General features: G+C 34.3%; 2 protein-coding genes across 2 annotated transcripts; one reads left to right on the forward strand and one right to left on the reverse strand.

The window, feature by feature from the left end:
- Window positions 1–710: 710 nt before the first annotated feature.
- On the reverse strand, window positions 711–8,956 carry LOC136270563 (CARD- and ANK-domain containing inflammasome adapter protein-like). Its single transcript, XM_066068506.1, has 2 exons — window positions 8,889–8,956; window positions 711–4,601 (listed from the first exon to the last, which is right to left on the reverse strand). The coding sequence occupies exon 2, from the start codon at window positions 4,225–4,227 to the stop codon at window positions 1,012–1,014; it is 3,216 nt and encodes a 1,071-aa protein (XP_065924578.1). The 5' UTR covers window positions 4,228–4,601; window positions 8,889–8,956; the 3' UTR covers window positions 711–1,011.
- Window positions 8,957–10,247: 1,291 nt separating this feature from the next.
- LOC136271042 (putative nuclease HARBI1) lies at window positions 10,248–13,376 on the forward strand. Its single transcript, XM_066070120.1, has 4 exons — window positions 10,248–10,649; window positions 12,608–12,758; window positions 12,888–13,068; window positions 13,259–13,376. The coding sequence occupies exons 1-4, from the start codon at window positions 10,416–10,418 to the stop codon at window positions 13,374–13,376; spliced, it is 684 nt and encodes a 227-aa protein (XP_065926192.1). The 5' UTR covers window positions 10,248–10,415.
- Window positions 13,377–13,388: the final 12 nt, after the last annotated feature.

Below are 13,388 nucleotides of genomic sequence, written 5' to 3' on the forward strand. Positions count from 1 at the left end.
TCCCAGTAATTTGGCTTTATGTAAAGGGGTTTCATTGTATTTGTCACATGAATTAATATCTGCTCCTTTATCTAATAAAAGCTGTACAGTTCTTTTATGTCCCGATTCACTGGCTTTATGTAGAGGCGTTTCTTTGTTTGTGTCATGTGAATTGATATCTGCCCCTTTATCTAATAAAAGTTGTACCGTGCTTTCACGCCCCTTTCCACTGGCTTTATGCAGAGGAGTTTCTTTGTTTGTGTCACATGAATTAATATCTGCTCCATTATCTAATATAAGTTGCACAGTGCTTTCATGTCCTCTTTCACTGGCTTTATGTAGAGAAGTTTCATTGTATTTGTCACATGAATTAATATCTGCTCCATTATATAATAACAGTTGCACAGTGCTTTTACGTCCACATTTAATTGCTTTATGTAGAGGAGTTTCATTGTATTTGTCACATGAATTAATATCTGCTCCTTTATATAATAAAATATGTACAGTGCTTTCATGTCCTCCTTCACTGGCTTAATGTAGAGGGGTTTCGTTGCATTTGTCACATGAATTAATATATGTTCCGTTATCTAATAAAAGTCGTACTGTGCTATCATGTCCCCATTCACTGGCTTTATGTAGAGCAGATTCTTTGTTTGTGTCACGTGAATTAATATCTGCCCCTTTATCTAATAAAAGTTGTACAGTGCTTTCACGCCCCTTTCCACTGGCTTTATGTAGAGGAGTTTGTTTGTTTTCGTCACATGAATTAATATCTGCTCCTTTATCTAATAAAAGCTGTGCAGTTTTTTCATGTCCCGATTCACTGGCTTTATGTAGAGGAGTTTCTTCGTTTGTGTCACACGAATTAATATCTGCTCCTTTATCTCATAAAAGTTGTACCGTGCTATTATGTCCCATTTCACTGAATTTGTGTAGAGGGGTTTCTTTAAATGTGTCACATGAATTAATATTTGCTCCTTTTTTTAATAAAAGTTGTACCGTGCTTTCGCTTTCACGTCCCCTTTCATCGGCTTAATGTAAAGGAGTTGCTTTGTTTTTATCACATGAATTAATATTTGCTCCTTTATCTAATAAAAGCTGTACAGTTCGTTCATGTCCCCGTCTACTGGCTTTATCTAGAGGAGTTTCTTTGTTAAGGTCACATGAATTCACATCTGCTCCTTTTTCAAATAAAAGTTGTACCGTGCTATTATGTCCCCATTGACTGGCTTTATGTAGAGGCGTTTCTTTGTTTGTGTCACATGAATTAATATCTGCTCCTTTATCTAATAAAAGTTGTACAGTGCTTTCACGTCCCAGTCTACTGGCTTTATGTAGAGGCGTTTCTTTGTTTGTGTCACATGAATTAATATCTGCTCCTTTTTCTAATAAAAGTTGTACAGTGCTTTCACGTCCCCATTCACTGGCTTTATGTAGAGGAGTTTCTTTGTTTTTGTCACATGAATTAATATCTGCTCCTTTTTCTAATAAAAGTTGTACAGTGCTTTCACGTCCCCATTGACTGGCTTTATGTAGAGGCGTTTCTTTGTTTGTGTCACATGAATGAATATCTGCTCCTTTATCTAATAAAAGTTGTACAGTGCTTTCACGTCCCAGTCTACTGGCTTTATGTAGAGGCGTTTCTTTGTTTGTGTCACATGAATTAATATCTGCTCCTTTTTCTAATAAAAGTTGTACAGTGCTTTCACGTCCCCATTCATTGGCTTTATGTAGAGGAGTTTCTTTGTTTTTGTCACATGAATTAATATCTGCTCCTTTTTCTAATAAAAGTTGTACAGTGCTTTCATGTCCCCATTCACTGGCTTTATGTAGAGGAGTTTCTTTGTTTTTGTCACATGAATTAATATCTGCTCCTTTTTCTAATAAAAGTTGTACAGTGCTTTCACGTCCCCATTCACTGGCTTTATGTAGAGGCGTTCCTTTGAATCTGTGACATGAATTTATATCTGCTCCTTTTTCAAATAAAAGTTGTACCGTGCTATTATGTCCCCATTGACTGGCTTTATGTAGAGGCGTTTCTTTGTTTGTGTCACATGAATTAATATCTGCTCCTTTTTCTAATAAAAGTTGTACAGTGCTTTCACGTCCCCATTGACTGGCTTTATGTAGAGGCGTTTCTTTGTTTGTGTCACATGAATGAATATCTGCTCCTTTTTCTAATAAAAGTTGTACAGTGCTTTCACGTCCCCATTCACTGGCTTTATGTAGAGGAGTTTCTTTGTTTTTGTCACATGAATTAATATCTGCTCCTTTTTCTAATAAAAGTTGTACAGTGCTTTCACGTCCATATTGACTGGCTTTATGTAGAGGCGTTTCTTTGTTTGTGTCACATGAATGAATATCTGCATCTTTATCTAATAAAAGTTGTACAGTGCTTTCACGTCCCAGTCTACTGGCTTTATGTAGAGGCGTTTCTTTGTTTGTGTCACATGAATTAATATCTGCTCCTTTTTCTAATAAAAGTTGTACAGTGCTTTCACGTCCCCATTCACTGGCTTTATGTAGAGGAGTTTCTTTGTTTTTGTCACATGAATTAATATCTGCTCCTTTTTCTAATAAAAGTTGTACAGTGCTTTCACGTCCCCATTCACTGGCTTTATGTAGAGGAGTTTCTTTGTTTTTGTCACATGAATTTATATCTGCTCCTTTATCTAATAAAAGTTGTACAGTGCTTTCATGTCCTCCTTTACTGGCTTTATGTAGAGGAGTTTCCTTGAATTTGTCACATGAATTAATATCTGCTCCTTTTTCTAATAAAAATTCTACAGTGTGATTGCTCCCTACACAACTTGCTAAATGGATAGGAGTCCCTAAGAATGGATCACCGATATTAATGTCAGCTCCATGAGTCAGTAAAAGTTCAACAGTGATATCAATTGACTGATTTCTTGTTTCCTTATTTTTGTGTTCGCTTGTGTCCGTATTGCAAACTGCCAACATCAAGGGAGTGTATCCATATCTCCCACTGGTTTTCAAATTCACATTATTCCTCACCTGAATCAGCTCCCGCAATATTTCATGATTATGAAACAGGGAAACAATGTGAATAGGGTTGTATTGCCCCCACTTTTTCACCAAAAACCATTTAATTTGTTCTTTTGGAAAGACGTTGAACAAATCAATCGAACCATTGCAACAAACCACAGAAAAAAGAGAAGTATCTTCAAGAGAATGTCTCATTCGCTGTAGAGTTTCTAAACAATGTTTTGACACATTTGTATGACAAAATACAATTATAGCACTAAGAATGTGTGCTTCATCTTCAGAATACAGAAACCCAAGTTTGGAACCAAATAATTGCTTTAATTCTTCATAATCTTCTTGCTTTCTAAACTTCTTGTGAAACTTTTTTGCTGCAAGTAAGTTGTGCAGTTTTTCCGGGTTATCTTTTAATTTTTGTATGAAACATGTAGCCACCTTCTCATTCCTCATACATGGATTGAGAACAACATCCAACAGACGATCTCCAAATACATCCTTAAAAAGTCTATCCGCTAGATCGCTAACATATTTATCACTTAAATATATGGTAAATATATGAACTTCTTCTTTTCTATTGTCGTTACTGCTTTTTAAGTTTACACGTCGTCTAAGGAAACCAATATCTGCATACTGTATTGTTTCTCTCGGATAGTCTGTTCCAAACACATAGGTGGTAACTTCCATTACAAAATCGTGATAAAAGTAGTAGGTGTCCTCAATCTTCTTGACAAAAAATCCCTCTAGAGTCTTTAGAGCGTCACCAATAATATGAGATGCTGTGTTTGCCATCATTCCACAGAGTTTCAAAGCAAGTTCAAATTTTTCCTTTAAGCAATCGTCTTTATGTATATCCTCAACACAAAGCTGATTGTTACACAGAACAAGAAGAACAAGAGCACAGTATTTTTCGTTGCATTCCTTTTTGGAGTCATTTCTGAAATTTCTTATTTGTTCCTGACATACGTTAAAAGGTTCTTTAAAAAATCGCGGTCCTATTGTCTGGTTATTTTTGTCGCTAAAATAAAGTTTGCATAATAACGGAAAATACTCCTCAGTCGTCAAAATTCCACTAATATCGTCTTTTAAAAGACCACTGTTTGATGCATAACTCCTTAAAATGTTTTCTTTTTCTCCATTATTCAGTTTATGTTTGTCATCACTAAGATCAATGCTGCATGATTTATCGTTTAACATTCCTTTAACCCTATTATCAAGCAGAATATATTTTCTACTTGAGAGCAACATCTTGTTATTTCTCAAACAAGCTTTCAACCTTTCATCTTGTTCCTTCCATGAATTATAAGCTAATTCGTCGAAGGATTCGTTGCCAATAGGATCATTGAATACAAAAAGGATTTTGCTTTGTAATACATCTACTGAGGAATATGTATCAGTGATTTCCTTCACGTTATATACTGGTTTCACTGTCCAGCCTTGGTCCCTATACCTCAACGCTATATGTTGAATAATGGCTGATTTTCCTGATCCAGAGTTACCGGTCACGATCACCAGATTCTGACTTTCGATAAGTTTTTCTACTTCTTTACAAGCTCTTGTTGAAACAAATTTGCTGTCGTCATCCTCCCACTGCTGAAATATAGCCTGGTCAAGTGATGACCCTGAAAGATAAAGGTTATTCTGTATTATATTTTTTTAAGCATTTGACAAGAAGATTAATATCATCTCATCATAATATTTAATCGTTTAACCTTTTGGTACAAAATTAATGATTTTAATTAAATTAGACATTTAAAAGCCGTCATTTAATAAAACATTATACAACTTGAAGAACAAAATTACAGCTTTAAAGTCACAACAGCAACACCAATGCCCGTGCATTATGAATGCCTACTGCTTTGTGGCGATTTTGAAACGTTTACACTCTTGACGAATGACATAGGATAAGAGTATGTATTAACGACATCAAAGGACCATGGTCGGAGGTATATTGAAAGTTCAACCTGACGCTTTGTCTCAACAATACATCAACTTTATGCATTTCAAACCCAAAAATATATTTTTTAATCTAAATGTCAAGGACTTTTTCTGCAACTGAATCTATATAGCGATGGCTACAGTATTGCAACCTAGATGTGAAAAAAAAATAATTATAGTTTTGTTATTGCATGCCTCCAAAGTGATTTTTTGGCCGAATAAGGCTTTTGTCGATTTACTTAATTACTTCTGGTCAAATAAAACAATGTTTCATAATAAGATTTCATTTTGGTTTTGTAACTTTTTATAGATCAATTCATTAAGATTAATTTGACATTGATAGCCATTTATATCGAGTAGTGGGTTAAAAACAGAATGTTTTCTTTTTCAAAATATTTCTTCTATATTGTGTATTTTTCTCTTTTGTAAGTTAAGCTCTGACTGACGTTTATCGTACTTATTGTTAGGCCATTATTATTCATCAAATTGTCTACATATTTTCCGTTTTCCCGATTACGACAAAGTGCACGAGGCGGATGTGACCGGTCAGCAGAGGAGACTCACTCCTTCATGGCACCTGATCCTGCCTCAAACTTTTGTAGATATCCGTGTTTACTCTGCTCCTGATTTGTATTTTTCCTTTAAATTTTCGTGTTTAAACACTATATTTCAAAATCATTATTCGTTTCTAATGACATGCTCCCTTTACTACTTAGTAACTATTTACTGTTATTTCTCACTGGATCGAGCACTTAATGTTAACACGAGTTTTGATCTGAAAGTCACCGATAGTTAAGGAAATGACCTGGTTCGAGTGCATTTTACATGAAACAGTAAGATAATTATAACTTATTGTAAAACCACTGGAAACATACTTTACAGTGAGCATCTGTCCATTAACGATAAATAAGACGGTAGAGTTTATATAAAAGATCGATCCTCATTCAAAGCGGAAAAAAATTTCGAAACAGTAGAAAAAGGGAGGGGGGTGCATTTTTAAAAATCTTCTTCACAAGAACTACAGAGTCAAATTCAATGTAATCAAGCAAATTAAATAATCCCTATGGAAAGGAAGATTTAAATTGCAAAACGTATGGGCTAAGTCTGTTTCAAATCCTAGTTATGACGAAAATTATAATAAAGGAAAGACGTGTTTCAATCCGTTTATAGCTTCGGGTTCAGTATCCATGAGTCTTAGTAAAATGGGTAGGCAAAACCAGGCCGGGCCAAAACAAAAGATTGGCAGTTATCAATCTGCCAATATCCTTAAAATTTCAAGGATATTTTATGGAACAATATATTTGTGTTTGCTGTAAATATTGCTACAAAACAATGCGTATTTCGGAATCGACGATTGCCGATCTACCCCGGCTTTTATTTTGCTCCGGCCCGGCTTTGCTAACCCATTTTACCAAGACTCGTATTCCATACTTCTAAAACGAGGTTTCAAGCAGCGATGACAGATGATAAACGGGCCGATCTAACAATGATGAATTTGTTTGTTGTGCAACAGTTTGCGTTCGAAGGGAATCTTTGAAACATGCAAAATACATTGATGCCGATTTAATGAAGTAAATTGAGGCTAAATATGGCAATGCGTTGACAGTTTTCACATATAACGGTGGTTTTAGCTTGTTTTGAATTTCATTTTTATTTATGCTTTGTAATCTGGGAACTGTCGCTTGTATTTTGTTACTGTTTACCTGCTCAAATTAAGCAAAATGTGATATATTAAAAGAACTAAAATACAATTCATTCCTTCGATAATTCGGTATGATCTTTTGCGCAATGGTAGATTAATGCAATATGTTTTGTTGAGATGATCAGCATTTTCTCGAGTTTATTCAGTCTAAATAGAGTTTAATATCGCTGACGGAAAATGTAGGTATATACTTATATATGATTCATTTTGAAAAATAACTTGTGCTTTTTGGTTGTTCTAGTGCATGTTTCTTTTCTTTAATTGTTTACAATTTCCATTTACTAACCATATTTGAGTGCTTCGATTTATTAGCAATATACAGAGATTTGTTCACGACTCTATGTTTGCACTCACATCTGAGGCCATTCTTTTTCTTCATTTTAAATGCTGAGTAGGAAATACCAAGTTAAAAATCTTAAGCTGAATGTAATAAACTCATGTGAACAAAATATGACTCAAGCCTAGCAGAATTGTGAGCTCTATATCTTGCTTATAATTATACGATTGATGCTGAAATTGTGGTTGTTCATTAGAAATCCTTAATGAATTAGAGTATGATAAATACTTGTACAAAAAAATAAAGTGTGTTATACTGTATATAATTTCTCTTTGGGGGCCCTCTTTTTACAATGAAATCTACATCAATGTTGATAGTTTTTCATATGATTAAGTATCAGTTAAAATACAGTATAAATTTCAGTATAATAAAGTAGCAAAGTGCGGTATAATAAAATGTTTTACAATACGGTTCAAATGTTATTCTGTAGATGTCAAAAAATGTCAGTCAGTGTTTTTTAATATCTTTACTTTTTAAAGTCAATCATGTAAATGTTCACATTTTGAAAATAAAACCCATTAACCCTTAAAATAAGTCACAGTGCATGGATATTCATCTATACAACTTCCAAGACGTATAACTTTTTAAAACACAAATTCGTATGTATGAATGTCCCACTTGGCGTGTAAAGATAAATAAATTATATGGCATGTCTTAAATATTGAACTGTGACGGCCAAAAAGGAATAATATTTTAGGGCGTAGACAACACAAACTTTGATTTTAAGAAGGAATTGAGCATAGCATTTTTAAGCCTCTTTGAAAAAAGAAATGTTTGTTTTGTTTTGATTGGTGTGAGCGAGTGTGAAATTGGTTAAAAGATGCAATGTATCTTATATGTTCATTTGTTAATAAAGGACTAGGTGCGGTTTTATGCATTTTTTGCCCCTAAAATTTAAGTTTTATAAAGCGCTTTAAAAATAAGGGTGAAGATAGTTTAAATCATATTAAAAATAAGGGTGCAAAAGGTTATCACCACAGTGACATTATAGTGTAGAAATGACGTCGTGAAGATTGCCTAATGTTGATAAATTGATGTTTTGAGGCAAAATATGGGTGTTTTCCGATGATTTTTCGACTAGGAAACTGAGCGCAGGCTTGCTCAAGTACCATTTTTTAGAATAATGTGTATAATTATCTGAAGAAAAACATATGTTAAAATCGCACTTGAGCAGACCTGCGCTCTATACTTCCGAATGCAAAATATACAGCAAAAATTAGAATATTTTCATCCGTTTGCAAATTTGCGGGAATAAGGTCATAAAGTTGACGTCATAGATAAATAGCCAATGAGCAATGGTGGTCAAAATCAAGACTACAGTGATAGGCGTCCACTGTTCACTGATTTATGAAGATTTGATTTTTATACGACACTATTTAAAAATTGGTTAAAATTAGGGGCAGATATTAGACCATATCGCACATAGTCCTTTCATCAGATCAAAATATCTTAATTGTTTTGTAGAAAACGCTTGGCTCATCCACGTTACAATAGTATTATCACATTTTGTAAAAGTGTCATTGTTGAGAAGAAGGTGCAGAGTATTTATCATGTAGTTTTATGATGAAATTTAACCCCTTCATAGTCCCCAGTTTAATTTAGGGTCACAAATTTAATAATTTACAATTTTTACTTTACACAAAAGCATTAATATAAATATCTTTATTTATTGTGATGTACTTTTTGAGGAAATATTTTACAGGGTTTATTCAGAAAAGATTCTGAATGCTGTTTCTGCTATGTAGTCTTCCCTGGAGATAATTTGTACCACGTTGTGTTAAATTTGACAAAGTAGCAGTAAAGAAAAGGTCAAAATATTAGGAAGGTTTTTTTTTCAGACGAACGGCAGGATTAGCGATACTATATCAGAGAAGCCTGGTCTTTATAGGGTTTGTTTGCATAAGAAAATTATTTGACTTTCTACTACCAAACCTTTTGAAATTGGTTCTGTTTTATCCCGTTGATATTTTTTAATAGATATTGACTCCTCCTCCTCCTCCTCCTCCTCCTCCTCCTCCTCCTCCTCCTCCTCCTCCTCCTCCTCCTCCTCCTCCTCCTCCCCTTCAAATTAAGCGAAAGAGATAAAATGTGAAAGACAGAGATGTATTTTCAATATTATTTCTGATATTTTTTTATCTTGACAATTTATCAAAAATATGTTTTTTTTTGTTTGAACTTTAGTAACTAATTGCCGATGTTTCATGCTGCAGATGATATATAAATAATAAGCCATATTGAACACATACTTTGTACATCTAATGTTTCTTTCTTCTTCTTTTCTAATGATTCCAATAAAATACTTTGTTGAGTAATGCAAACTTTTAAGAAAGCAATACTTATATTTGTTTAAAATATAACACCCAAATACTTCGTCTTACATTCGCTATTTGTAGAACAAGCAGAACCAGTATCAGTCTGACCGGCCTCACCATATACATTATTGGAATTTTATTGTCCTAGCATTGCATTGCTCTGCATGCATACACAATTTCTTTTAAAGATTAAGCACTTAAAGTGTTCATCTATATGGCTACACATAACGTACACACGTGATTCAAAATAACCCAGACGGAAAACGGTAAAGATTTCAGTCATTGAGTCTACGTTTTATAGAACTTGTAAGAAAACACATTGCGAGTCTGAATGTTTGTTGATATGTCAATCTATCAATATACAGTTTGTTAATCATTTTCGATTGCTAAGGCTACAGCGTATTTGATGAACATTGAACATTTTTTCCATGGTAGATAGCGAATACAAGTATAAAGCATTTATAAAATTTATTTAATTACCTCTTTAGAATTGTGTATGGAATAAATAATTTATAAGTTGCTGCTGAAGGTTGTTTGGTATTTTCGTTTGTAGATGTTTTGCAAGTAAAAAACCTGAAACGCGGGGCAAGTCATAATTAATATCCCTAATAACCGTAACTTAAAACTTACGGCTTTGGATTCAAATATTATCGTATACGAATATTAAGTTCACTTTTTAAAATTATCTCCACGATGATAAATATATTATATCCATCGCAAATCAGTAATTTTTTTTTTTGCTTTAAAAGAATTGTTCTATCGGGAGCAATCCCGCGTTCGTTTAAATTGCCAGCGTACATTTGTCATGTCAGTAATACACATTGTGCTTTATATGACGGCCGTGTATACGTATTGTAGAAAAGTTGAGTTTAATTACCATGCATTGGAACCATTTTATTAACACATCTCCCAGTACTGAAACAATTCAAAATGTCTCTGTTACAGTAACACAGTGGGGCGTTAATCGTGTACGTCCAGGCGACCGTTTCACTAACGTATCGTAGATCGTAAACGTAGACGTAAACGTGAACGTAGCACGTAAGTGCGTTTCACTAAGAGTTGCGAGTTGCGAGTTACGATGGAAGTTGCTCTTAAGTCTACGAGCAGTCAGGTGCACTCTTAAATTGATTTACGTGCACGTAAACAAATGAAAATGGCCGCCGTGTTTTTATTAGGCCTAGCAGACGACGAACAGAGACAACTAATAAGAAGAGAACGTGTTTTTCGAGACAGAACAAACCCCTTAGACTTTTTGAATGACACGGAGGTGATCGAGCGGTATCGTCTACCACGGGAATTTCTTTTCCGCCTCATAGATATTGTCAGGGAGGACATTGAGCCGGACACTCACAGGAGCCATGCACTGTCAGCTTGCACACAGGTGAATAAATTTACCGAAGACCGAGTCCGACTATGTTTATTTAGAGTTATCTGCCGTTATATATTTCATTTAATGAATGGTACATGTAAACACGAAGGAAAAATACAACATACAGTCAGAGAAACGTTTTCATACTAACTGCTATGATACAGAGACATTACTCACCAAATATCTTTAAAATTTTAATTTGTTCAACCTTTTTTTTGAATTAAACATTGATATAATATAAGATGTAAGCGTAGACCAGTACTCAGTATGCACATTATGAAAACCATGCAGAGGTGATAAAATGTACTATTTTAATTTCGTTCACACCAAGACACATCGATCTGTATGTAATATTAAACTTTAAAAGTCTCAATTATAACTTATTAGTTGAACAATAGGCCCATGGGCCACATCGCTCACTTGAGAAATAATACGCATGATAAAATCAGCTGTATGGAGTCATGATACAAAATATCAAGACTGCCTGGTATAATACATGTAGATCCTGTATGTTTCCCCCTGAATATTCTTATATTTATAATCTAGTCCCTTTTCTAACCTGATGATATAGGCCCTATAGTCATAATACATTCAGCATTGCAGTTCTCAAAAAGACCCTAAACAATTGTTTATATACGGGATGTAAACCTACATCAAACTCTGAACCCCTTGTGAGGCCCAATAATCGTCCAGAGGCCAATGTTTAAACAATTTTAAAGAATCAGCAATATGTAAAAATGCTTGCATATAAGTAAAAGCATATATGATGACATTTCAGTTTTTGTGAATAATTAAAATGCTTTCCTTTGAACAACTGGATCCCCAATGTGGCCCCACCCTACTCCTAAAAATCTTGATTTGAACAAATTTAAAATCCACACTATCTGAAGTTGCTTTCACTAAATCTATAGCTTTTCTATGCAAATATTTTTAAAAAAAAATTAGGATAGCCACGAACATCGAGCCCTCTTAACTCAATTTTATAAATTTTCAGAATGATAGTCAACACCTTACTTCAATGTATGTTTGATTAAAGAAAGTTAATAATGGAGGACAGACGTGCCAATAAACTAGACATTAATCTAAGCAGGAAATGATGACAAGACGAGCATACATGTGTTTATTTTGTTTGATAATGTAGAGTTTAGGCTTAACCTGACATTCTCAGACCAGTCAGAGTGCGTGTAGTTGCAATATAAATTTCTTTTTAATAAGAATAAAATCTTATAATTTAAGCTGTAAATTGCGAATTTTAGTTTTATATCTCCACAAGGAAAATGGTCCAGACGGTATTGCCTGCAATTTACTTAAAGAAAAATCAGTTCTAACAGATTACTCGAATATAGTGGGTTTTAATCCATGTACAAATGTATCTCTAAATTTGGCACCTAATTATCTCTCCTTGTAAAAGGGTGCGGTCCTTATTGTCCTAAATTTGAATCCCCTTAGCCCAATGATGCTTTATGCCAAGTTTGGCTGAAATTGGTCTTGTGGTTCTCGAGAAGATGTTGAAATTGTGAAAAGTTTACAGACGGACGACAGACAAAATATGATCAGAAATTCTCACTTGAGCTTTCAGCTCAGGTGAGCTAAAAAGTCAGAGAGAGAGAGAGAGAGAGAGAGAGAGAGAGAGAGAGAGAGAGAGAGAGAGAGAGAGAGAGAGAGAGATGCACCTGCAGACAGAGATTATAGTCAAATAAAACAATCGTTGATCAATGTCAAACAGCAAGACCATATCTCTCTCTCTCTCTCTCTCTCTCTCTCTCTCTCTCTCTCTCTCTCTCTCTCTCTCTCTCTCTCTCTCTCTCTCTCTCTCTCTCTCTCTCTCTCTCGTAATACAAATGCAACTTGAACATCTAAAGCATTCATACATATTTTTAGCTGCACTTTATTTTATTCTGTAAGAGAAAATTATTGATACATATTTATGCACATATTAAGCAATGAGAAATTTAATTCATTTTTCAAAGGTTCTAGTGACCGTGAGGTATCTTGCAAAGGCGTCATTTTTCTCCGAGTGTGGCGATTTACACGGCATTTCTAGGGCCAGTGTTTCCAGAGCTGTTGATGCCGTAACAAAGTCGATTTGTCATAGACTTGACAACATCCACTTCCCAACAGGTATTTTCATAATAATTTAATTTTTTTTCATAAATTAATTAATTAACTAATTAAAAGAGTACGAATACCAAAAAATTCTCCAGATTTAAAAATATTTTTCTAATGTAAATTGGTTTTTTTTCTTTCCAGAGGAGGAAGCAAATCGTGTTAAACATGATTTTTACCAAATAGCTGGATTCCCCAATGTCCTTGGTGCCATTGATGGGACTCTCATTCCCATTATGGCACCAAAGGTGAATGAGCCAGAGTATGTGTGTAGAAAGGGATATCACGCTATGAATATCCAAGTTGTTGCAGATGCATGGCTAAGGTTTGTATACAAAATGAATAACTTAATTATGTCTTAGTAACAGCTCTCTCTCTCTTTCTTTCTCTCTTTCTTTTTCTCTCTCTCTCTCTCTTTCTCTCTCCATTAATCTACCCTTCAACCAATTAAAACTATTCATTCAACGAGAAAAACATGTAAACCGCTATTAATATGCTTTTTTCATTTTCCATAGATTTACCAATGTTGTGGCCAAATGGCCAGGATCAGTTCATGACGCCTTCATGTTTGAAAATTCATCACTCGAGGCCAAAATTGAAGCTAGGTACATGTACAACAATATTCTTGTTTAAAATTATGTTATT

Source organism: Magallana gigas, chromosome 8 (genome assembly GCF_963853765.1).
Source record: "Magallana gigas chromosome 8, xbMagGiga1.1, whole genome shotgun sequence".
NCBI lineage: Eukaryota > Metazoa > Mollusca > Bivalvia > Ostreida > Ostreidae > Magallana > Magallana gigas.

Coding starts and splice junctions, on each gene's coding strand:
- LOC136271042 (XM_066070120.1), top strand. CDS start 10,416: ATGAAAATGGCCGCCGTGTTTTTATTAGGCCTAGCAGACGACGAACAG. Junction 12,759..12,887: donor CAACATCCACTTCCCAACAG/GTATTTTCATAA, acceptor TTTTCTTTCCAG/AGGAGGAAGCAAATCGTGTT. Junction 13,069..13,258: donor GTTGCAGATGCATGGCTAAG/GTTTGTATACAA, acceptor CATTTTCCATAG/ATTTACCAATGTTGTGGCCA.
- LOC136270563 (XM_066068506.1), bottom strand. CDS start 4,227: ATGTTGCTCTCAAGTAGAAAATATATTCTGCTTGATAATAGGGTTAAA.